General features: G+C 34.9%; 3 protein-coding genes across 5 annotated transcripts; 1 reads left to right on the top strand and 2 right to left on the bottom strand.

The window, feature by feature from the left end:
* Positions 1 to 557: 557 nt before the first annotated feature.
* Positions 558 to 1205, bottom strand: LOC124436028 (deoxynucleoside triphosphate triphosphohydrolase SAMHD1-like). Its single transcript, XM_046985953.1, has one exon. It carries the CDS (start codon positions 1203 to 1205, stop codon positions 558 to 560), a length of 648 nt encoding a protein of 215 aa, XP_046841909.1.
* Positions 1206 to 3779: 2574 nt separating this feature from the next.
* Positions 3780 to 9140, bottom strand: LOC124436415 (deoxynucleoside triphosphate triphosphohydrolase SAMHD1-like). The gene is made up of 5 exons (XM_046986339.1): positions 8848 to 9140; positions 7766 to 7794; positions 7296 to 7575; positions 6236 to 6567; positions 3780 to 5435 (listed from the first exon to the last, which is right to left on the bottom strand). Exons 3-5 carry the CDS (start codon positions 7544 to 7546, stop codon positions 4435 to 4437), a joined length of 1584 nt encoding a protein of 527 aa, XP_046842295.1. The 5' UTR covers positions 7547 to 7575; positions 7766 to 7794; positions 8848 to 9140; the 3' UTR covers positions 3780 to 4434.
* LOC124436414 (DNA topoisomerase I, mitochondrial-like) lies at positions 7940 to 22854 on the top strand. Of its 3 annotated transcripts, XM_046986335.1 has the most exons (31): positions 7940 to 8107; positions 8187 to 8250; positions 8397 to 8441; positions 10340 to 10395; positions 10493 to 10515; positions 10602 to 10668; positions 10965 to 11024; positions 11538 to 11557; positions 12073 to 12736; positions 13110 to 13117; positions 13191 to 13284; positions 13364 to 13480; positions 13547 to 13584; positions 13940 to 14055; positions 14174 to 14208; positions 14744 to 14911; positions 15376 to 15605; positions 17999 to 18062; positions 18241 to 18321; positions 18397 to 18441; positions 18680 to 18750; positions 19036 to 19063; positions 19142 to 19223; positions 19833 to 19933; positions 20258 to 20326; positions 20453 to 20641; positions 20812 to 20862; positions 20964 to 21058; positions 21286 to 21364; positions 22287 to 22357; positions 22464 to 22854. In XM_046986335.1, exons 3-31 carry the CDS (start codon positions 8402 to 8404, stop codon positions 22564 to 22566), a joined length of 2865 nt encoding a protein of 954 aa, XP_046842291.1. In that variant the 5' UTR covers positions 7940 to 8107; positions 8187 to 8250; positions 8397 to 8401; the 3' UTR covers positions 22567 to 22854. The 3 variants fall into 3 exon arrangements, with proteins under 3 accessions (XP_046842291.1, XP_046842292.1, XP_046842294.1); XM_046986336.1 differs by lacking the exon at positions 10340 to 10395 and having other exon boundaries at positions 7943 to 8107; XM_046986338.1 differs by lacking the exons at positions 10340 to 10395; positions 10493 to 10515 and having other exon boundaries at positions 7959 to 8107.
* Positions 22855 to 22884: the final 30 nt, after the last annotated feature.

The following is a 22884-nucleotide window of genomic DNA, read 5'->3' as shown; positions in this document are numbered from 1 at the left end:
AGTGGGTACAGCTAAAACTGTGGGCTTCCATGCAGACACTTCAATAGTCAGTGTTAGAACGCAAAATATGTCTTAGATTTTTTTGACTTTGCAACCCAGATCTATTAGCTAAGATTTCGTCAAAAAAATTTTTGAAGTATAGTAAAATAAATTTTAAACGGAAAGCATAATACAAAGTATTAAAAGTCACCTCTAAACCTTTACAGGACTTCTTTAACTCATTTTGTCGGTAGCCCAAAATTTTCTGCGATCTAACACAAAACACGACCAGAAAAAATCTGTTTATCCAATATTTTGAATACTGACATATGCAATTAGAATTATTGGTGTTTTAAATTCTTCTTATTTTGTTCTTATTAAGTTATTAATAAACGTTATTGAAGTGCGTTTTTACAAAAGTGAGACATAGCCATAACAGCGTCATTAATTTCTTAAGCGTTCAAGAGGTTTCTAAAATAACCTTGTTTCAAAAAAATCTCAAAAAAATATGCTATGTTTAATGGTTTTGAATTTGAGTTTATATTGCTGTGAATACAAAAATAATCAAAAAAAAAATATTAGGAGAAGAATTTCTTCACACATTGTTCGATAAGGTGTCTTTGTTCTGGTTGTTTTGCATAAACTCTAACGTAGATTTCATGGAAATTTTGTGGCAGCAAGTCTGTAAGTTCTTCAACTTTTATTTCTACTGGTTTGTGAGATTTATTGAAAAACGTCACGGCATCAACAGGATTTTTACCTTTAATGCCAAAGTCGAACCACACTATGGAAACAAATATGTCCTCCATTTTCAATTGTCCTTTTGATAGTTCAACCAATGCGGAAGCGACCTCATCTTTACTGGGGAAGTTCTCCTTCGATTGTGGCGGACTTTGGCAGCAAAACTTGTAAATTTTCCGTTCTTGTATGCATTTTATCAACTCCTGCGCTTTCTTGACTGCATTTTTCCAGTGTTTTTTCCTCAAAATATCATAAAAAATACTATCTGTTAGGACCGTGTATCGTTTCATATCGTTTACAGCTTCTGAAATTCTCATAATTTTGTCGACGACTTGAAACGCCTTTGCTAGCAAATCTTCTATCGGTGCTCTTGTTTTGTGCTTGTAAACTCTGTGATGGAGGGACCAACGAGTGCGAAAGAACTCGTACAAGTTAAACACCTCTTTGTCACGTACGCAAATCTGGCGTTGGTCGTCAATAGTCATTATGCGAACATTTTGAAAGTAGCGTCGATGGTCAAAAGTACTTTTCACTCCAACATTAACGCAGTCCCGGGAAAAATAATCAAACTTGTCACAGTCGATACCATTTCGTTTGTTTGACACGATTTCATAAAGAAAGCATTTAGGTTGGTTATTAAACATTCTGGTCACGAGATCGGGGTCTTTACCTGCAAAACACCCGCCATCAAAGTTAAATGGGCACGAAATCACGAAATTGTGGCTTGTCTCAACAAACCCAAATATAGCATTATCCATATAATTTTTTTTTAGATATGGAAGTGTGAAGCGGGGAGTCGGGGGGAGGAAGCAGGCTCCAAGAAGTCAAATAAATATGCGTATAGACATTGAGAATTTAACGACCCCCCAAAAAATTATCAACCTGTAAGGTCATGGTTTGAGAATTTTTTTAAAAGACAGAAGGCTTTGCTTTGAACTGGTTCATCGGCAGAACAAAATCTTAACTCGAACATCCGAAGGTTTTTATGTTCGACCGAAGAGTAGCGACCATTATGATAACTTTGGAAATGAAACAGACAATACTTCGTGCATTTTACTTCCAGTGTGTACATCAGGATCAAAGTATAATGTAGAAAAAATCGAGTGATTTCTGCACTCTAGTGATATGACTTATTTGCAATATCTATAATAATTTCCTTGATGAAAGACTCGTCGTCCTCGTAAAGACCGAAATCCCTAAAACCTTCCCTAAGTTCGGGATTTTCATCAAGCATGAAATCAAAGAGTTGACAAGAAGTTTCTTCGTGCTTCCACTCAAAATCAGGTCGGATCAATTTCATGTAAACCTCTTCGAAGAAAAAAGAGAAAGGTCTATGGCCAAGATCACGACAAAGTCCAGCTATTCTGATACATAAGCATTCTTTATCCGTGATCTCAATTTCTCCACGATGAAGCTCTTGCAAAGTATCGATCAACTTCCCACTCAAATAAGAGGTTCCAAGAGCATGTTCAAACCTGTTTAAAGATTAATTGTTAAAGTGAACTTATATACAAAATGGAGAAATTCTTTATATTATTACATCACCTATTATGAATAGCTGCAGGGTAAACACACTCAGATGTTCCAACTGCTTGATATCTTTTAAGCGCTGAAACTGTGTTGTGTTGATAATCTTAACAAACAAAGGATGAAGTTCGATGAAGCCATGAATTGGATCGTTGAATATTTGAAGCTCCAGCGTTTCCGTCAAGTAACTGGCTTCTCTTGCTGCCCTACGTTCTACCATTTCGAAAAATCTCAAACAAAGTATCGAGCTGTTTATTGGCTATGTAGAATTTTCTTTTATTAAAAGACAAAAGGGCTCTTTGCTTTCTTCTGTTATCTCACATTTTTGTGAATTATGGCGTAACACACGTCCTACTACAAAACATTAGCCTACTACATACATATACAAACAACCAGTTATTGATTTATTAATGAGTAAATATTTACCTTTAAAGAGAATTAAAATTAAATGAGCAAAACCATTCGCGAATATTGACCTATCAAAGTCGCGTTATAAACGGGGCGCGTATCTTCATCATTTGTTTACAAAAATTCAGATATGGTACATAAGGCTCTCACGCTAGCAATATCGTGATTAACCTCACATAAGGGGTTTTATGTGTCTGTTAGCCATGAATGGTGCAATAAAAGCCTAATTTATATAAGACGCCACTTTGATTAATATCGTATCTTGCACAATACTTCATCAGCAAATTCATCATGCGCAGACTGAAGTGCCGATATGTTCTCTTCCTCGCAGACATGGTTGGTTTTGAAAATTTATTTATCGGAGTGAAGTTCGAAACACGTTCGAAGTAAAAAATGTCTCAATTTAATATTCAGAAATTCGTACGTGACAGCGAATGAAAATCATTCTCGAAATTCTTGGAGTTTCGCAAGGACCATTTTTCTTTGGACGTGGATGACATTATAGGGTTTTTACATGAATTCTGAATGACTTTCGATCCCAATCGAAACGTGATGTCATACCGTGTTTACATTGGAAATCAACACAAGGATTGACATTTCGCGGGAATTTTGAAATTTGAAGATGACGAACATTAACATTATAGCAACCCTTTTTTTCTGTTGCTCCTGTGTCAATACAGCTTAACACTCGCATGAAACTAATTGTTGTTTTTCTTCGCACTTATTTTAGCCCATTTAGCCGCCTTATTTGCTTATGAGCTTCAACTTCCCAGAAGACACTACGCATGGCGCATGCGTGCTTCGTCATTAATCACAATCTCATTCCAGAATGAAACTCAATTTGCGTTTACATGAGATTAAAACTAAATTTCGATCCGGAATGAAACTTCGATCCGGAATGAAAATAGGAATGAACTCGATCCCGATCGAGTTGTGACTCATTCCGGATTCATGTAAACATTCAATAGAATTTCTTTTGAAATGGAATGAGTTTATTCCGGATCGAAAGTCATTCCGGACTCATGTAAACACCCCCTAAAATATTGAATATTATGTGAGAAAAATTGTATAACTATAAAAGGAGACAGTTTGAATGACTTAATTTAATGTTTTTAATTCATGAATTCATAGAGTAGTATTGGATAAGAATTTGTGACAATTTAGGCAGAAATATCAAGGCATAAGTATCGTTTTAGATGAGGTATCACTTGCTAAGACCTTGATAATTTTGCTTCCTTATCACTTTATTTATTTCTTCGGAAATCTATTGTTTTTACAGTGAAAGAACGATAAAATATTTACATAACATGAGCAAACTTGCAATGTGGCTTTGTCGCAGAAATGAAGTTTTTCTTCGATTTTGTATTTCTTGCAGTCAGAAACTTGACTAAGAAACTGTTCGAGTCGTTCGTCTTGAAGTTCTATCGATTTTAGCAAGAAATATATTCCGCTGTAGTAATCGATCGAGGGCTCAAACATACAGATAATCAGCTATCTGCATAAAGATAATTTAATTATCCGCGCGTTGCGTGTTAAATGTATTAAAGTATAAGCTAAGCAGAATGTGTTCCTTCCTAAAAACATGCACTAAAAACGATTAACTACTAAGATTGTAAGAAGTTCTTTTCAGTCCACGCACAGTAGAACCATTTCACTTTATCAACAAAACAATGTCCGTTTTTCGTACTTTTTATAAAAAACTTCAGTCTATTTCCTATTAAATATATTCAAACCATGACAATTTACCGTAATTCATATTAATTTTTATGTTCCGCATTCTTATGAATAAATACTTTCACATTTATCAAACATACTCTTCAAAGACCGAGGTGGCAACAGCGCACTGCCATCACGAGAAGAAGGATTTGATTTGAACGCAGGAGAAAAATACCCGTTACTTGTCCCTTCCAGGCCAAGGGGCACCGGGTACTTCCTCCGGCTACACCAAGCCTTAAAGCATCGCTGTAAAAGCTGGGCATTCTCGGGTTGTTTGGCGTAAACTCTGACGAAGCGTTCGTGAAAATTTTGCGGGAGCATTTGACTCACATGCTCTTTCCCAACTCGCACGGGTTTATGGGATTTGTTGTAAAACGTCACAGCATCGATTGGATCTTTATCCTTCATACCAAAATTGAAATCAACTATAGAAACAAATATGCCTTCCATTCGTAACTCTTCATCTGATATTTTAATCAATTCTAAGGCGATTTCATGTTTGCTGGGGCATTCCGAACCTGATGGTGGCTGAGTCTGACCGCAAAATTTGTAAATTTTTCGTTCTTGTATACATCTTATCAACTCCTGCGCTTCTCTGAAACCCGGCTCTTCGCTGTCGTTTCGTAAGATATCATACAGAATGCTGTCTGTTAGGACGGTGTATCGTTTCATATCGTTCACAGATTCTGAAATTTTCATGATTTTATCCACTTTGTAAAACGCCCTAGCCAGCAAATCTTCTATTGGTGCATGAGTTTTGTGTTGATAAACTCTGTGATGGAGGGACCAACGTGTGTGGAACAACTCGTACAAGTTAAACACCTCTTTGTCACGTACGCAAATCTGAAGTTGGTCGTCAATAGACATGATGCGAACATTTTGAAAGTAGCGTCGATGGTCAAAATTACTTTTCACTCCAACATTAGCGCAGTCCCGGGAAAAATAATCAAACTTGTCACAGTCGATACCATTTCGTTTGTTCGACACAATTTCATAAAGAAACCATTTCGGTTTGCGAGTCAAGTCACATATTCTTGTCACGTCTTCCTTATCCGGGTCTTTGCCTGAAGGGAATTACATTTTACCGATATTTTTAATATTGTCCAGCTGAAAGACATTGATCAATGATCATTTAAGAGTCGTGGATAAAGAGTGGGAAGGGTGGGAGCTTCCCGTTTTCATAGGCTGAAGGTCTTCCTTCACGGAAAAGTACAATTGGGGATGAAATGAAATAAAGATGGAAAGGGAAGGGGGAGGGAGTGATAGATAGTTGATTATTTATGATACTACCTAATTTTACAAAATAAAAACAATAAAACTGATTGCGCTGATTGTTCTGTAGAAGTGATCGTATTTGTCTGACCTTACCATCTGAGCTCAACCAATCAAATAAATTAAATCAATCAATCAATCAATCAATCAATCAAAGAGAGAATTTGCAAATCGATCATGACTACATTTTTGAGGAAAAATTAAAAAATTTTTTAAAAAAAAAAAATAATTTTTTTTTCCCGTTTGCACTGGCTTATGAAAACCTCTGAGACGTTGAGAATTCTTGAGCAGGTGCAACCCTTGACCATCGTTCTCGAGTTCTCTTCATACGCTGTAAACATCTCTTAGTTCTTAAATGCAAAACCTCACCAAAGAAAGAGAGAAAGGCACTATTAAGAGACTCTAGATTTAAAATTTTTTTCAAAGGAAGTAGGCATCTGGACACCTCCCTTAGAAAGGCTTTCAACATTCAAAACCATTCCCCTGAAAAACTTTATGTCATGCTATACTGAATACTGAATACTGAAATGTTGAAATTAACAATTATGAAATTGAATTGAAATGAAATAAATCAAACTTTTTAAAGAATTACCCATTATAAGTTCTTTGATGAAATTTATATCCTCTTCATAAAGACTGTATTTCATAAAACAATCACTAAGGTCAGGATTCGAATGCAGCATGTGATCAAGAAGGTCACATGATGCCGACTCATGTTCCCATTTTAAATAAGGTTTTACTTGTGGTAGATATACACCATCAAAGAAATGGGAAAATGGTCCATGGCCAAGATCATGACAGAGACCTGCCACTTTAATGCACAAGCATTCTTTATCTGTGATCTCAATCTCTCCACGATGAAGCTCTTGTAGTGTATCAATCAACTTCCCACATAAATAAGAAGTTCCAAGACAATGTTCAAACCTGTGTAACATGAAGTACAGTATGGTAAAGACTAATATATCATCAACCTGCAGCCGGCTTTACGAAGCCTGGATAGCGTTATCCATTGGATAGCTTTTTTTGAAACTTTCGTAGAACTTTTAAAAAGCAAAAAATATAAGATTCCAAATGAGCAATCAATGAATTAAAATATTTTTTCAAAAATCATGAAATTTCTTCTTTATAAGAAAAACATATACACCTTTTTTACAAGTTTGAAAATTTTTGCTATCTAATGGATAACACTATCTGGGGCTTTGTGCAACGGGCCCCAGTATTCTAAATAACTCGCAACCACATTCACTGAATGGTGCTTCAAATTCCACTTGATTTGAACTAATTTACAAAAATTGTCATTGATAGAGAATTGAGTTTGTTGTTGATCAGTGAGAGCAGAGTCACACTTGATGAGTATTAGTCAGTGAGCTTTAAGTTTACAAGCATAAGAAAGGAGCAACAATGTCATAAAAGTTGGGTGAGAAAACCTCAAAAAATGACACTTCTTAAGTATTTCAAAAAAATATTATCCCACTAATAATTTTCAATTGTAAAAATTAAGGCCATAGTCTGGAAAATATCGGCGGTAAATGAACAAATCCTCCCTCCCCTTCCCCATGAAAAATCTTATCATGTAAAATATCAAAATATATAAGTACAATTCCATTTTTTAATTATGCAATGCTACCAGTATTAATAATCAATTACCTCACCTATTATGGGATGCCCCAGGGAAAACCCAGTAACAGATTCCCAACTGTTTGATATCTTTTAAGCGTTGAAACTGTGCAGTGTGAATAATGTTGACCAACAAGGGATGAAATTCGACGAAGCCATGTATGGGATCATTGAACAACTGAAACCTCGGAGATTCATCTGTTTGCGCAATCGGTGATTCGTATCTTGGCCGGTGTGTGTATATGTTACGTGATTGAGAATCTGGTGTTTGCATTTTCTCTAACATATGTCTGAAGAGGATTGCTTTGATTTAACCTTGGAGCAAAAAATTAATAGACAATTTTCACATGTATTATGAGTCACGCTGTGATTTAAATACCATACTCCATCCATTACAATTCATTTCTAGTCTTATACAGATAGACCTTGATTACAGCAAATGAGTATTGTAAATTTCACACGTAAATTGTGTTGTTCATGGACATTTATCAGCAAAAGCACTTACCTTATTCACAAAAAATATTCCTTCCAGCCCTAGCAATTCAATTTCGACCATAAATTTTCGAAAAGACGAAGTTTGCGGCTTGATTTGCGCCAAATGTTTTTACATTCTTATAAGCGCTTGCTAAGTATGCGTTTCCGTTCAACGAGATGACGCATGCGCAGTTTATACGAATAGAGACTTAATATTTTTGAGGCGAAGCTTTCTTTGTGAAGGCAAAGTCGGTCGATTTGTGGCACTTAGAAAAATTTCGACGAATTTTTCGGTCCAAGGCTATACCTATAAACGTCGTTCGTCTTTTGTTGTCATTATTTTAAAGATCGTGTTGAGGAATCGCCATTCCTTGTGAGTAAATCGTGTGAGTTTTGAAACCTAGAGAAATTTGTGGTGTTTTGAATTCGCAAATTTTGTCTTCATTCATTAGAGCAGCAGTGTATGAAACGAGGGTCAAGTCTGTTGATAATTTTCTCAAAGTTTACTGAGGAAAGGTAAGCTATTTCGTTTAATACTGACACCATAGTTGAATTAATATACAAAGTATTTGAAAGTATATTATCTTTAAAATGTCGACAATGGCCGGCACTACATGTAATTTTGTGATATAGAGCGAGACTATAATTTTACATTTCTACAGGCGATATGGACGTGACCGACGCGGTTAACAAGGGCAGCGAGAAAGGTACGAAACTTTTAGCGTATACATAAAATATACCATGTCAATTTCATTGCAAGGATTTTTCCAAAACATTAAGTCTTTGTACGGCTGCGAGAGGCATAGATTATAGCCAGATATGAAGCCATTGAAGAGTAGAATACTTCACAACTCGAGTGCATTGTCTGACTACCTAGTCTACTGTTTGAGAATAACGGCTATACAAAGCAAAAACGAAGCTGTTTTATTTACTTAGCCATAAAATCATAGTGTTCGCACGTTTATTCGTCCTCAGTCGTGATTGCGGAAGATTTTATTCCTGTTTAATGTAAATAAATCACGACTCTAGCCCATGTTTGACCCGCGCCTCATCGCCTTGTTGTCTTGTGTTTACATAAAGAAAACAATTATCTTCTCATTTAACGGGTATTACCGTTGAAAGAACAATGGACGTCTTTAGGTTATTGCATGTTGAAGTGAAGTCTGTAGATGATGCGAGCTCTTTGCTTTAAACTTTAGTCGAGAAATGTCGTCAAGTGAAAAAAGACTTCGCGTTCTCTGCCTGCCGTCAGCCATATTTTTATCTTTAATTTCCGGAATCTCGAGAATTCATAAATTAGGGCAATTTTTTTTTGTCCCCCTCCCCTTAGGTGGTTTAAAACCTACTTAGTAGGATTAGTGGGGAAAGTGTTTTGGTAGATACTAGATTTTCCGAATTAGTTTGTTCATTTCTCTTTTCATTTTCAAGATATTTAAGTTTTTGGAGTGTCCAAGTTTGTACAACCAGTTATGCCATATTACATAGTTCAGTTTCTTGCCAATATTTGCTTAGGATGTTTTTAATATGATGAATTTAACTATTTAATGAAGGGATCGCTGCCTGCCTGACATAAAATATCATTAAATATAGCCCTGTAATAACTCAAAATTTCATTGCGTGATATGATTATACTGGTTGTACAAAATAGTAAGTCACATACAAAACTTTTATATTTTGAGAATGAAAAAAGACTGTTTTACAAAGTCTACAGTCAATTTAAATGCTCTGTTCGATGTAAATACACTTTAAAGTAAATGGTTTGAACCCGGGAGTATCGTTACATGTTTGTAAATGTAGATCGTCCAAGTTGGTATAGTCCTGAGAAGGACTGTTTTTGTTGTTGTTGACTGACGTTTCGACAACCTTAGCGGTAGTCATCTTCAGAGTGAAAAAGTCTGACTACAGAGTCTACAGAGCCTGAAGATGACTACCGCTAAGGTTGTCGAAAGGTCAGTCAACAATTACAAAAACAGTCCTTCACAGGACTATACCAACCTGGAAGATCTACATTTACAAACATGTAAATACACTTTGAAATATAAAATAGAATTAAAATATAAATAAAGGTTTTTGATTGATTCCATGAAAATGATTCTGCATTGATACAATTCAAAATTACTTCTATAATGTGTTATAAAATTCTGATAAGTCAATTTTAGTTTTAATTAGAATTATTGGATGTGGATATTTATGTATTTTTTATTACTTTGCCGTATAAAAGCTCTAGGTAATTGGTACTTGTCAGAAGGACTTAAATAGACAAATTAGCTAATATTCAATTTGTAGGTCACATGTGACATAGCGCATTTGCTACTGTATCTTTGTGAAAGATGGCAAAAAACTGTACTTACATACGTAGACTACTATACTTATCATAAGACACCATACTTTGTAAGGTGTAAGTGAATATACCATACTTTGTAAGGTGTAAATGAATATACCATACTTTGTAAGGTCTTTATTAATTATCAATGCTTGGGGAGCCAGAAATAACAAAATAATTACATTGTGAATATCACATACATAATGGGAGAATGTTTCTGCTTGATTTTGACCATAATCCAAACACAGCCCTATCTAATTTATTTATACCATCCTCAATCAGCAAAAGCTCCAGAGACAAAGAAAATAAAACTGGATAGGTCGCACCTGGGTTTGTCTGTATGTTATTTAAACAATTTTTACTGATGCATGTACAATGTTGTTGCGGTTGTCAAAATATTCATGTTTTTCTCTACTTTTTCATTTTCAAACAAAGTCGGCGAAGAGTGGATCTGTTAAGTGAGTTTTCTAAATTGGCTTTTTATGGATGGCTTTTCATTACTTTAGCATTTAAACTCTTCATTAATTTTCTTAATTTTTTATAGCAATGGCGTAAAGAAAGAGAAAGTCACAGAGAAGAAAGAACGAAAGGCAGAGAAGACGGAGAATAAGGTTCAGAAAAACAAAAAAATAATACAAACGAGTTTGTCTTACCTTTAGTAGCTCAAAAATCTAATGCTCGTATTCTAAAAGCACATTCTCGCGCTCGTTGTGGGCAACTTAAAAATTGCGCTTTTTTTAATCAATGGCTAAATTTTGGTAATAATATTTCAAAGTGAGCAATAAGTAGCACGGAAATTCCATCTTTGATTAATTATAAGGTAATTTTAAAGTCGCATTTAGTGTGTGGTTGTGTGTGAGTGAAATTTTAGAATACAGGCGTAAGATTTGTTTTTTTTCTTTGGTAGTCATGTTTAATAAATCCTGATGCTAACATGAGCGACAGCGACTATGATGACGTTCCACTGGTGAGTTATTGTTATTACATCATTGGTATTGTTTCCAAAGTGCGTACGAAAGGAAAATTTTGTTATTTGTCATTCCCACGCTTTCTGGATAAGGGACAAGTCACTGAGCTTTATAAATTGATTGTGATTTCGAGAAACTCGTGATCTGGTGAGAGAGAAAACCTTTGGGAGAATCTGAGAGTAGGCGCAACCCTCCACCTTCGGTCTTGGGCTTGCACTGATCTGCTCTCGAGTTATTTCAAAGGCCTCCCCGGTTTGCATAAGCCTACGTAAACACAGTAAACATCTTTTGTTTCGAGTGATTTCAGCGCGGTTGACCTGGCCGAAACGTCAGACCAGACCTGTTATCAAATCCTAACAAAGTAGCCTTTGCGGATTACATAAAGAAAAATTTTCGTTTCGTAAGCCCTTTAGTGTAGTACCCTTTTATCATAAATTTGTGTTGGTCTTTTGTTTTATACACTCTTTTTTATCGTCTCGCTTTTTTTATTTACATCATTTTTTATTTTGTAGTTTTCTCGAGCCAAACAGACGTAAGTTTTTATGCCATTAGGCTCATTCTTCATTAGGTGTAGATATACTTGAGGGGGAGGGGAAAGGTGCAGGGTATGGATAATTTGTTTATGATGTATAAATATAACAGAAATACTGGGGGGAGAGGGTGAAGGTTCGGGAGGTGGATAATTTCTTTATGATACATACATAAATATTACAAGCAGTTAAGCATAATGAATTTTGATTTGTTTTCCAAGAAATGAGTTTTCACAGGACAATTCCCATTTATGATATGCGAGGAACAAAATTCAACAATCAAAATAGCTGCAAATCTTAACCAAACTAGACCACCACCTCCAAAATCATTCTGAATCCATTCCAGTACTTCAAGTATCTTGTGTTCCTCATCAGTAAAATTTGCCCCTCTTCTCTTACAATTAAAATGTCTCGCACCACGCTGCTGCTCACTTGACATGCGTGCTAAAGTTTTTTTATGAATCAGCATTGTATACTTTCCTTCTTGTGTTTATTTCTGTGACTTTTCTTTGATTAGGAACGGCAACGATCAAGTAAATTTACCAATGAAAAATGCAGATGGTGAATTCGTGAAAAAACTCAAAAAAATAAAAAGAGAAAACCCGTCAAACATCTCCCCGAAATCCGAGAAGATTCCGAAATTGAACCGAGAGGAACCGACGAAGAATGCAAACTCGGGAACCGTTAAGAAATTGAAACTTAAATCGAGTAAAACTGATTTAGGCGTGAAAAAAACAAAAACAGAACCTGGAATTCATAATTCTGAACACAAGTCCGACAACTTAAAAAGTTCCAAAACATCTGTAGTTAAAAAATCTTCTTCAAACTCCTCGGTTGAAATAAAGAGGGAAAAACAGAGTACGCCTAGTCCTGCCAAAGCAGAGAAATTAACCTCCGCAAAGTCGAACACAAACTTAAAAAATGAAAATAGCGGGAACGTCAAGAAGGATGGTTCCTCAAAAGGAAATGTTACAAAGAAATCCTCCTCAAATAGCTCCTTGAAACTTAAAATTAATAAAAAAGTGAAGAAGGAAGATGCCGTGGAGACTGGAAATGGCGAGGAAGATGACCGGGGGACAAAAGAAGGAATGAAAAAAATCGATAAAAACAAGGAGGAAACGTTAAAGAAAGTGAAGAAGGAAAGAAGTTATTCAGATTCAGATGAAGATGATGTGCCATTGGTATTTTTTTTACTTTTGTTGTTTAACGTTTGAAATCACATTATTATTTTATTCGTATGTCAAACATTCACACGAGAATCGATTGTTTTGCATTCCGAAACAAAGTTTAAAAATCCAACCGAAATTTTAAACTTGCGAATTTGACGCGTTTGCAAGTTTTCATGTCATGTGACTTCGGTGTATGAATAAAGCATTGATTTGAATATAAATGTCATGTAAGCTCAGCAATGTCTAAATAAAGCTTGCCGTCCAGTTATGTTGTCAGTTCAATGGCATGAAGTTTCCGGGGGGAGGGGCACTTTAAGTTTTGATTGGTTTTTATGCCGTTTCTCATTTCGTTTTGTTTTCTTTTTTTTTATTTATGTCGAAAAAGGCTTCAAGGTTTGTATAACGAAAGTTTTTTCCAATGTTTTTTGTCCATACCGTTTAGTCTTGAGTATTTTTTGGTATTCAGGACGAAGATTGGTTTGCAAAAAAAGCAATCTGTCAACCAAAGAAAACGAAAAGGCTCAAATGACGAAGAAGATGAAGATGATTACCAGCCAGCGGTATTAGATCAGCGATTATGTTTTTCCTTTCTCTCGTAATGTTTATCAATTGGTTGCAATTTTGAACCATTCGCTGCAGAAAAAAACAAAGAAGAAATTTGATGTTGGTGTTAAAGATGGTGTAGACAAGAAGAAGCAGAAGACGACCAAGACAAGTAAAGAAACGACGAAGAAAGGAACAGAAACTGTGAAAACGGTATAACTATGTTTAGGACTATCTTTTGTGGTAAGGAGTTGTAACTCATGCGTGTTTCCATTATAGGAGAAAAAAGAAAAGAAGGCTGAGGAAGTTTGGAAATGGTAAGTCAAAGTTTCCAAAATGCGTGAGAATCCTGGGCACGACTCTTACCCAGTGAACTGTAATATTAACTGGAACGCTAATTGCTCCGCCATCTTTGAAGCCAATACTGATGCTAGTTTTTCTGCGTTTTTAGAAGTTCCATGATACTATTTTCAAAAATAAACAACGATATTCATAAAATACAGTGGCACAAATGGCCATAATAAGTTTTATCTCACGAGATTAGGTAATTTGCCTATAAACGCAGATAAAAAGATGGCTTCAAAATGGCCTTTAGCCCAAGTATTGAAGTCAGAGTTCCAGTTAATCTTACAGTTCACTGTTCTCACCTTAACTCGTGTTTTTGTGCTGCAGGTGGGAGGAGGAAAAACACCCGGAAGGTATAAAATGGCTCACACTAGAACACAAGGGGCCATACTTCCCACCGGAGTATGAACCTCTTCCTCATGATGTCAACTTTTACTACGACGGTAAGAGCTTATGATCATATTTTTATAACATAGTATTCATATTTATGATAAATATTTAATTTGAAAATGAATAAATTAATTTTATAGCATTCGTTTATTTTCGGTTGTCATTCTTTAGGTGTAAAAATAGAACTTTCTCCCAAAAGTGAAGAGGTTAGAATATATTGTTGCTATATTACTTAAAGAGTGTAGTTGCCATGGTAAATGGCGACTATAAGTCGAGTTACTCAGTAGTTAAAAAATGTGTCAAAGGTCATGCTTTACGCACTTTTTCGGCTGTTTTATGGGACCCTGTGCATCAGGAGTAGAAATAAAATGAACTAAATAAACTCCACGTTCTTTTCTCATATCCGAAAGCAATGCTGTTGAATTCTTGATGCATCTTAAATATGGATTTAGAAGAGAGTTGTGTACTTCTCAAGTACAGTTCGGCTACTAATTACTTATGCACAAAATACCAATTTACCAAACAACTAAGCAAAAGCATTACTGGTTAGTGTTCAATTGAGCACACTTTAAAAAATATCCCTACGATAATATGTAACATAATTGGACAAAAAACTCTTGAATGCTGCATTAACAAGTAGCCATTGAAATCCAACCAAGAGCACTCTTCCCCAAACCTACAAAACCATCGTGGATACATCTTCGATGTATCTCTTTATTATTTCGAGTTTTTTTTCATCAGGTGGCAGGATTTTACGCAAAGATGTTGGACCATGAATACACGTCGAAGAAGATTTTTAACGACAACTTCTTTCAAGATTGGAGAAAAGAAATGACGGATGGAGAGCGAGGGACGATTAAAGACCTCAGTAAATGTAATTTCAAAGAAATTAATGCTTATTATGTTCAGGTAATGATAGTTTTTCTTTGTGTTGGAACTAAGGAACTTTTGTGACCAAATTATTTTGAGCGGTGAACTGACATTTTTGATAAGTTGTAAGAAAGTTGACTGGAAAAGTGTCAACATGTGTTGGATATTTGTCTACCATCCAAAATAAGGTTCTTTTTAATTTAGACGATGAAAGAAGCAGCGCTTTTTATTTTATTGTTTTTGCTTGTTTCTTTTACTTCATCCATATCTTGATTGTGAAGGTTTTCGTGCTCTCTAATTTATTAGATAACTTTGACTTTAAAACTCGCTGATTTAAATACATTTCCTACCCAGATAAACTTGTGTTTTGTGAAGTGTAGCGTCCTCTCCCCCAACTAAATTAACAAACGGGTTACTGTTCATTAGTTCGTGTTTTGTAAAACACGGCCCCAACCCCACTGATGATATTTAACTCCTATTGATTTCCTGGTGTTTGTGTTTAGAAAAACGAAGAAAGGAAAAACATGACTAAAGAGGAGAAACAAGTTATCAAAGCAAAGAATGAAGAAATTTTACAGGAGTATGGCTACTGCATGATGGATAATCATCGAGAAAGAGTGGGGAATTTTAAGATCGAACCTCCCGGGCTTTTCCGAGGAAGAGGCGACCATCCGAAGCAGGGGAAACTGAAGAAAAGACTCCAGGCTAAAGATATCATCATTAATATTGGCAAGTTAGTGATTTAGATCATATTTCGCGTTTGTTCGCGCAAAAGTATTCGAGTTTTTCAACTCCTCCACGAAAAATCTAGATTGTCTTCTTAATTGGTAAACAGGAAAATTAGTATTTCGAAATTAATTTCGTAAAAGCACTATTGCTAATGCGCATTTAATATACACGACGACTTTTTTTAAAATAGACATGTTTCGACATTTTATGATGCCATCTTCAGTATGAGTGAGATATTAAATGATACAAGGTTTATATAAAAGTAATATGATACAGAAATTACAGCAATAAAAAGGAAATAAGATAAATTAATGGAGAGCGTCCGAGCGTATTATAAACTAAATATTGTATTAATTTTAAAACCTTGAACATTGAGGTCTGGGTTAGTTTTGTTAATGTGGAGTGCTTCTTCGATTTTAAGGGAGAATGAGGTGTCGGCAGTGTCGATGATTTTGAAGCAAGAGAGTGAATAGTTGGTTTTACATAGTGAGATTTAAGAAGGTGTCGGTAGATATGAGAGTTTTTGTCTGTTGTGGTATGTTCCCTGATTCTGGTGGATAAATGGCGCAAAGTTTCGCCAATGTATCGGGAATTACATCCCGCGCAATTGAACTCATATACCACCATAGATTTAATCGAATCAGGGATTGGGTCTTTGAATGAGAAAAGGTCTTGATTTTGAATAATTTGAAAATTAGTCGAATGTCAATACCTGTACAGAAGCGTTTCTTAATGTTTTTAAGTCTGCGTTGTGTGTGTCGTGAGTAATGTCCGATATATGGTAGTTTGAAATATAGAGTTGTTATTTTGGAATTTTCATTTGTGTTGGTTGTGATCGTCGTGTCTGGAGTTTTGGTGTCTAAGTTGAGATTGTTGCTTTGTTTGTTGTCGAGATATCGTTTTACGGTTCTGTTAGTAAAGTGAAGTGGGACTGAGTTTCGTAAATGTGATGTTTTTTATGTCTCGTTGAAAGCCATTGTTCGTATTGTTAAGTTTGTATGCTCTGTCGATTAGTGTGCGTATAAGTCCGGTTTTGTATGAAAGTGGTGTGAAACTAAAATAGTTCGTCAGAAGTCCTGTGTACGTTGGTTTGTGGTATGTAGATGTTGTACAGCTGTCGTGAGATTTTGTTAGTAACATGTCAAGAAATGGCAGTTGATCTTGTTGTTCAGTTTCAAAAGAAAATCTATTGTTTGCGTGCTGTGTGTTAATGTAATTATAAAACTTCATGGCCTCAGTTTCGTTAGTAAAAACACAAAAAATATCGTCAACGTATCTGCGGAAAGATAGTGGTTTAGTGTCGTTGTAGTTGTTTAGCCAGTTTCGTTCATGTGAGCCCATGAAAATGTTAGCAAGTATGGGTGCTAAGGGAGAGCCCATCGCAATAACATTCGTCTGGTCATAAAATTTACCATTAAATAAAAAATGCGTCTGTGCTGTTGCTATTAAAACAGTTGTGTGAGGTCTGTCCTGTTTATACTGAACCTGGGGTTGTGAGTGAATATTAAGTCAATTGCTAGATTGATGGTTTCAGTAAGTGGTATGTTAGTAAATAGGCTTGCAGCGTCGTAGGAGATGAAGAATTTGTGACAAGAAGTTGATGAGTTGAAAGATGAGAAATCGTCGAGGAAAGTGAAAGAATCTTTAGTGAAGTGGTCATCTGGTATGAGTGGTGTTAGTAGAGAACTAAGATACTTGTATGCGTTGATTGATGAAACTATCGGTCGTAGTGGAGGCGATTGTTCTGGTTCTCGTTTCTTGTGAGGTTTCGGTAAGCCATAGAAGCGTGAGGGTTGAGAACCTCTGGAGAAGATATCGTTATACGGTCTGATACACCCTGATTCGATTTAATCTATGGTGGTATATCAATTCAATTGCGCGGGATGTAATTCCCGATACATTGGCGAAACTTCGCGCCATATATCCACCAGAATCAGGGAACATACCACAACAGATAAAAACTCTCATATCTACAGACACCTTCTTAAATCTCACTATGTAAAACCAACTATTCACCCTCTTGCTTCAAAATCATCGACACTGCCGACACCTCATTCTCCCTTAAAATCGAAGAAGCACTCCACATTAACAAAACTAGCCCTTACCTCAATGTTCAAGTTCTTAAATTCAATGCAATATTTAGTTTATAATGCGCTCGGACGCTCTCCATTAATTTATCTTATTTCCTTTTTATTGCTGTAATTTCTGTATCATATTACTTTTATATAAACTTTGTATCATTTATTATCTCACTCATACTGAAGACGGCATGATGAGATGTCGAAACATGTCTATTCTAAAAAAGTCGTCGTGTATATTAAATGCGCATCTTAAAAATAACTATGCAAATGTTTTCTACACTGTAAAACTAACGCCGTCACGTCTCTTTTTACGTAGAGATGCGAAAGTTCCCCATCCTCCTAACGGGCAAAGATGGAAAGCAGTTCAGCATGATAATAAGGTGTGATAGTTGTTGATGACTGTGTACATTTCCTTACAAATTATGTTCGTTGAATATGAACATTGAGGGATATGTATAGACTTTGATTGACATGCAGTGTTGTTGATGGATATATATGGATCTACTTTAAATCTTGGTAATAATTTTCGCAATATGAGATTTCTCATCCATTTATTAGGTTACGTGGTTAGCATGTTGGATCGAGAATATCCAGGGAAGTTACAAGTACGTCATGTTAAATCCAACATCAAGGATCAAGGTAAGTAATATGTGATAGTTGATTTGTGATGTGCAGAATGATGTTGTTTTCAAAGTATGAGTTTTGATAATGTAGGGAGAAAAAGATTGGCAGAAGTATGAAACCGCGCGTAAATTAAAGGTATGTGCAACCATTTTTATTATTTTATGTGATTTGTCTCTCCATATTGTTGTGTGCATAAAACTGTTAAATGAATCCAATTATGATAATCTGAAATGCGACTTTGCTCAGCAATCCGCAAATCTTTGTCTGAAGTCCAAATTCAGAATCCCAAATCTAAACATTCTCTTTATCCAAGACTCCGAAGTATGTATTGGGATGCAAGAGATGTCGTGTTGATTGATAATGTTTTTGGTAGGGTTTAATTGGTCAAATCCGTCAAGGATATAGGAATGATTGGAAATCTAAGGAAATGCGTATAAGACAAAGGTATATTCATTGTCAGCTGATGATTTCAACTCATACGATACAAACGATGTTCCGAAATATTTATTGTGCCAATTAAAAATTTTGATTAACTGTAAAAAGTAGCTATATTTCGATTGAAGTATCATTAAACATATTTAATTTGCACAATTAAAATAGTGGAATATATTTTGTACTTAGAAGTCACGTTGAAATATGTGGCCTTTGACGGTTAGGGGTTGATTTATTTAACTAGGTGCTGGTGTTGTTTTTGAACAAGTTAACAGCATTTTTATTTCTTTATTCCAGAGGTGTAGCGTTGTATTTCATTGATAAGGTAATGGTTTTATTTGAACATTTTGTTCTGCTTTTGAACATTCTTTTACCATCTAGGTGTTTTATATTCCTCCATTAGCTTGCTCTTCGTGCTGGTCACGAGAAGGACGAAGATACCGCTGACACAGTGGGTTGCTGTTCACTAAGATATGAGCACATAAGTATGTTTATTTACTGTACATAATAAGTTTCTCCTTGTTCGATCAGAATAGCTATTATAGCAAACAATCAAATTTGAGGCAAACCCAGTCTTTTTCCCACACACCTTCTGCATTTCAGCTTCTCGTGATGAGGTCAACTTGTTAAAATAATCTTTTTATCTATTCATACATATTGGTTTCTTTGACACAGAAAAAAATATGCCGGAAGTTTTTTTATGGCATTTAAAACGAAAATGCTGACACTTATTCTTCCTGTTTGTTGTTTGTTTACAAAATATAAATGTTTACTTTATCTTATAACAAATACGAGAAAAAAAGTTGTGGAACAACTATAGTAAATGGTTTGAAACTGATACTGTCTATGGCTTGTCGATGTTAGTGAAGTTCCGAGAAGAACTGTTGATGATGATTTTAGTAAAAATCGTTTTGATCGCGTTAACTAGCAATTTTTATTTTAACGTATGACCATCTCTAACAGTCACTATTTTATCAATCTGGCGTATCAACTTTCGAAAACTTGAGCCATTTTTAACAAAAAGACATGTTTTAGTTACCCTACCAAAAGCATCCATCTTTTTTTTGTTGATATTTTTATTTTCTATTTTTAAGAACTTCATAAACAACTCGAGGACAAAGAATACGTAGTTGAGTTTGATTTTCTGGGTAAAGATTCCATTCATTATCACAACTTTGTACCTGTTGAAAAAAAGGTAAAATTTAGTTGTGATGTAAGTTTAATGTTGTAAGCATTTCTTATTTTGAGAAAAATGAAGAATGCGTTTGTGAGCCTTGATCATGCATATAGTTGGAAGTGTTAAGATAAGAATGTAGACATCAGAAACTGTTTGTAGCCTTTTCAGTTTACTTATTTTTGTGTTCAGTGATTCTAATATATAATTTCTCATGGGATTTCAGCATTTTAATTTACTTTCTAATGGTGTTTAGTCATTATAATTTACTTCATTTAAGTGTTTTGCGATTCTAATTTATTTCTTATTAGTGTTCAGCAATTCTATTTTACTTTATATACGTAGGTGTTCAAGAATTTAGAATTGTTTCAGCAAGGGAAAACTGACGGAGACGACCTGTTTGATAGGCTGACTGTGAGTTGAGAACTTTAAAACTATTGCTTCAATTATCTGCTGTCGATTTACATTCAACATTCCCTAATTTATTATTAATATATATCTATTGAATGGATCTAACTCATAGTCTGTGTTCTTCCTCAGACAACATCATTAAACAAACATCTCTCAGATCTAATGGAAGGCCTCAGTGCCAAGGTCTTCCGTACATACAATGCATCAATGACTTTACAAGAACAGCTGGATAAACTTGAGTTAGAAGATAATGTTGCAGCAAGAGTCTTGGGTTATAATCGCGCAAACAGAGCTGTCGCCATCTTATGTAACCATCAGGTGTAGTCTTGTGAACATGGACTGCATGAAAAAATTTGTGTTAAGACTTAAGAAAAAAATTTTATGGTTGTGAAAAGTAAAATGCGGCGACAGTTAATTTTAGTTATGATCGTGTGTTAACTATGTTTGCAATTTACTTTAAAGCTTTATGTTCGTTCTCTCTTGTGTAGCGATCCGTTCCAAAGACGTTTGAACAATCTATGTCAAATCTTCAGCAAAAGGTAAAGTCTGCTTATGGATATTCCACCTTCACGTGATAAACACGTGATATCATACGTGAACAAGTAAGATTATGTAGTTCAAATAATGTTTGTTGAAATAGATTGACGACAAGAAAAAAGCCATAAAGGATGGGAATGTTGAACTAAAGGATCTTAGACGTGAAGCTAAAGGAAGCGATTCAGTAACACTTGCAAAGTATGTGTCTTCAAAATACGACGCTAAAGAAATCAGTAAACTTTAATATTTTTTAAGATTCTCAAAATTAAACTCACCTTATGAGAATTCTGCAAATGGGACGAAGGTATATTTTGTAATGTACCATATGTCCTACAAGATGATAAAACTTGTATTTCTATGCATTAGTATTGGAAATGAGATGTTTGATGTCGTCATGAAGGATTTTAAACAACTGTTTTTTTAAGGAAAATCGAAAGGAAAAAGGTCGCCATAGAACGTTTAAAGGAACAATTGTTTAAACTGGAAGTCTCACAAACAGATAAGGTATGTACGTTTTCGCTGTTACATGCTACAGAATTGGTTGAATTTGTTCTTTAAGTCAATTTGTTCTCTGATTTGCTACATGTAAATGCATGCTTGGTGTGGTCAGATTCCGTGATTTTTATTACCCCATCCGTTCTGGTAAACTTAGACAGCCACACCTGTTCAGCTTTACATAATTTTATATGATCTTATCAGCACAATACTAACTAAACATTACAACTAAATGATAGTATTTTAGAAACTTTCATTTGCAAACATGTTTGAACTTAACTATAAGTTATCTTCAGTGCTAATGGATAAATTATTTACATTGTGGAATATGTGTGTAATACCTTACTGTATCATATTTTATGTATTCCACGCTGTAATTAAATTAATTATCCATTCGCGCAGAAGATGATATGTAGTTAAGTTGAAACATGCTTGCGAATAAAAGTTTTGAAAATACTGTCGTTTTTTCGTACTAAAGTGGCGTCAAAATATTTTTTTATCAAAACATGCAGACATTACATAATGCTCATAATCATCCTTACATTATTATAAAGTCATAAAGGAATTGTCAACGGCAAAAAAAAGTTCAATGTAGGTAACATCATGGGACAAAGTAGTAAAACAATAGATATAAGTTACACAACAAAAATAAATAGTTTATTTATTAACTAGTGTATCCTTCTCTTGCTTTAGTTAGCACGCACATTTTAAATCACTTAGACATCCCGTCTTTTTAGTATATCAATCTTTCTTGTGGATGTTAGTCATTACTGTTGCATTATAAAACAACGTCTGAGAAGCCCTTTGTATTGACTTTGTATTACCAAATGAAATATCATATTTCTATAAAAATCCAAAAACCACTTTAAAAATATTTTTTGGCCATTCATATTTATTGTTGTCTTCACAATGTTCTGCTGTTGTTGATTAGAATGAAAATAAGGAAATTGCTCTTGGGACATCCAAGTTAAATTATCTTGATCCGAGAATATCGATTGCTTGGTAAGATCCAAATATCTTCATATCCATCATTTTTAAATTAAAAGTCGTAGTTTATTGATTGATCTGATGTTAACTTGAATTCTTGAACTGTAAATGTATGATTTAGGTGTCTAAAGAACGATGTCCCTATTGAGAAAATTTACAATAAGACGCAACGTCAAAAGTTCGCTTGGGCTATTGATATGACCGAGAAAGACTTTGTTTTTTGAAAATTTAGTCTCTAGTTAGTGAAAATTTTAACTCTTTGTGAATTTACCATTTTAACATATTCTAATTGGACAATTTTAACCTATTTATGTCATTCCTAATTTTGTTTGAAAGCAGACAATTAAGGTTATTCTTTCGACGTAAAATCAAGACCATTTGTTCAGCTGACAATCGTGTGGTAAATACCTACATCAGAATTACAGTTCTCTTTCTATCTCTGCCATTGGCTGAATTCAATTTTATTCTATTTTTCCCAAATTAAATATGAACATTCTTTTTGTCGTCCTAAATCACCACGTAGCAATGCCTGACATTGTATA

Source organism: Xenia sp. Carnegie-2017, unplaced genomic scaffold (genome assembly GCF_021976095.1).
Source record: "Xenia sp. Carnegie-2017 unplaced genomic scaffold, XeniaSp_v1 HiC_scaffold_16, whole genome shotgun sequence".
Lineage (NCBI taxonomy): Eukaryota > Metazoa > Cnidaria > Anthozoa > Malacalcyonacea > Xeniidae > Xenia > Xenia sp. Carnegie-2017.
The sequence above is the reverse complement of the archived record's forward strand: the minus strand, read 5'-3'. Positions and strand labels throughout refer to the sequence as shown.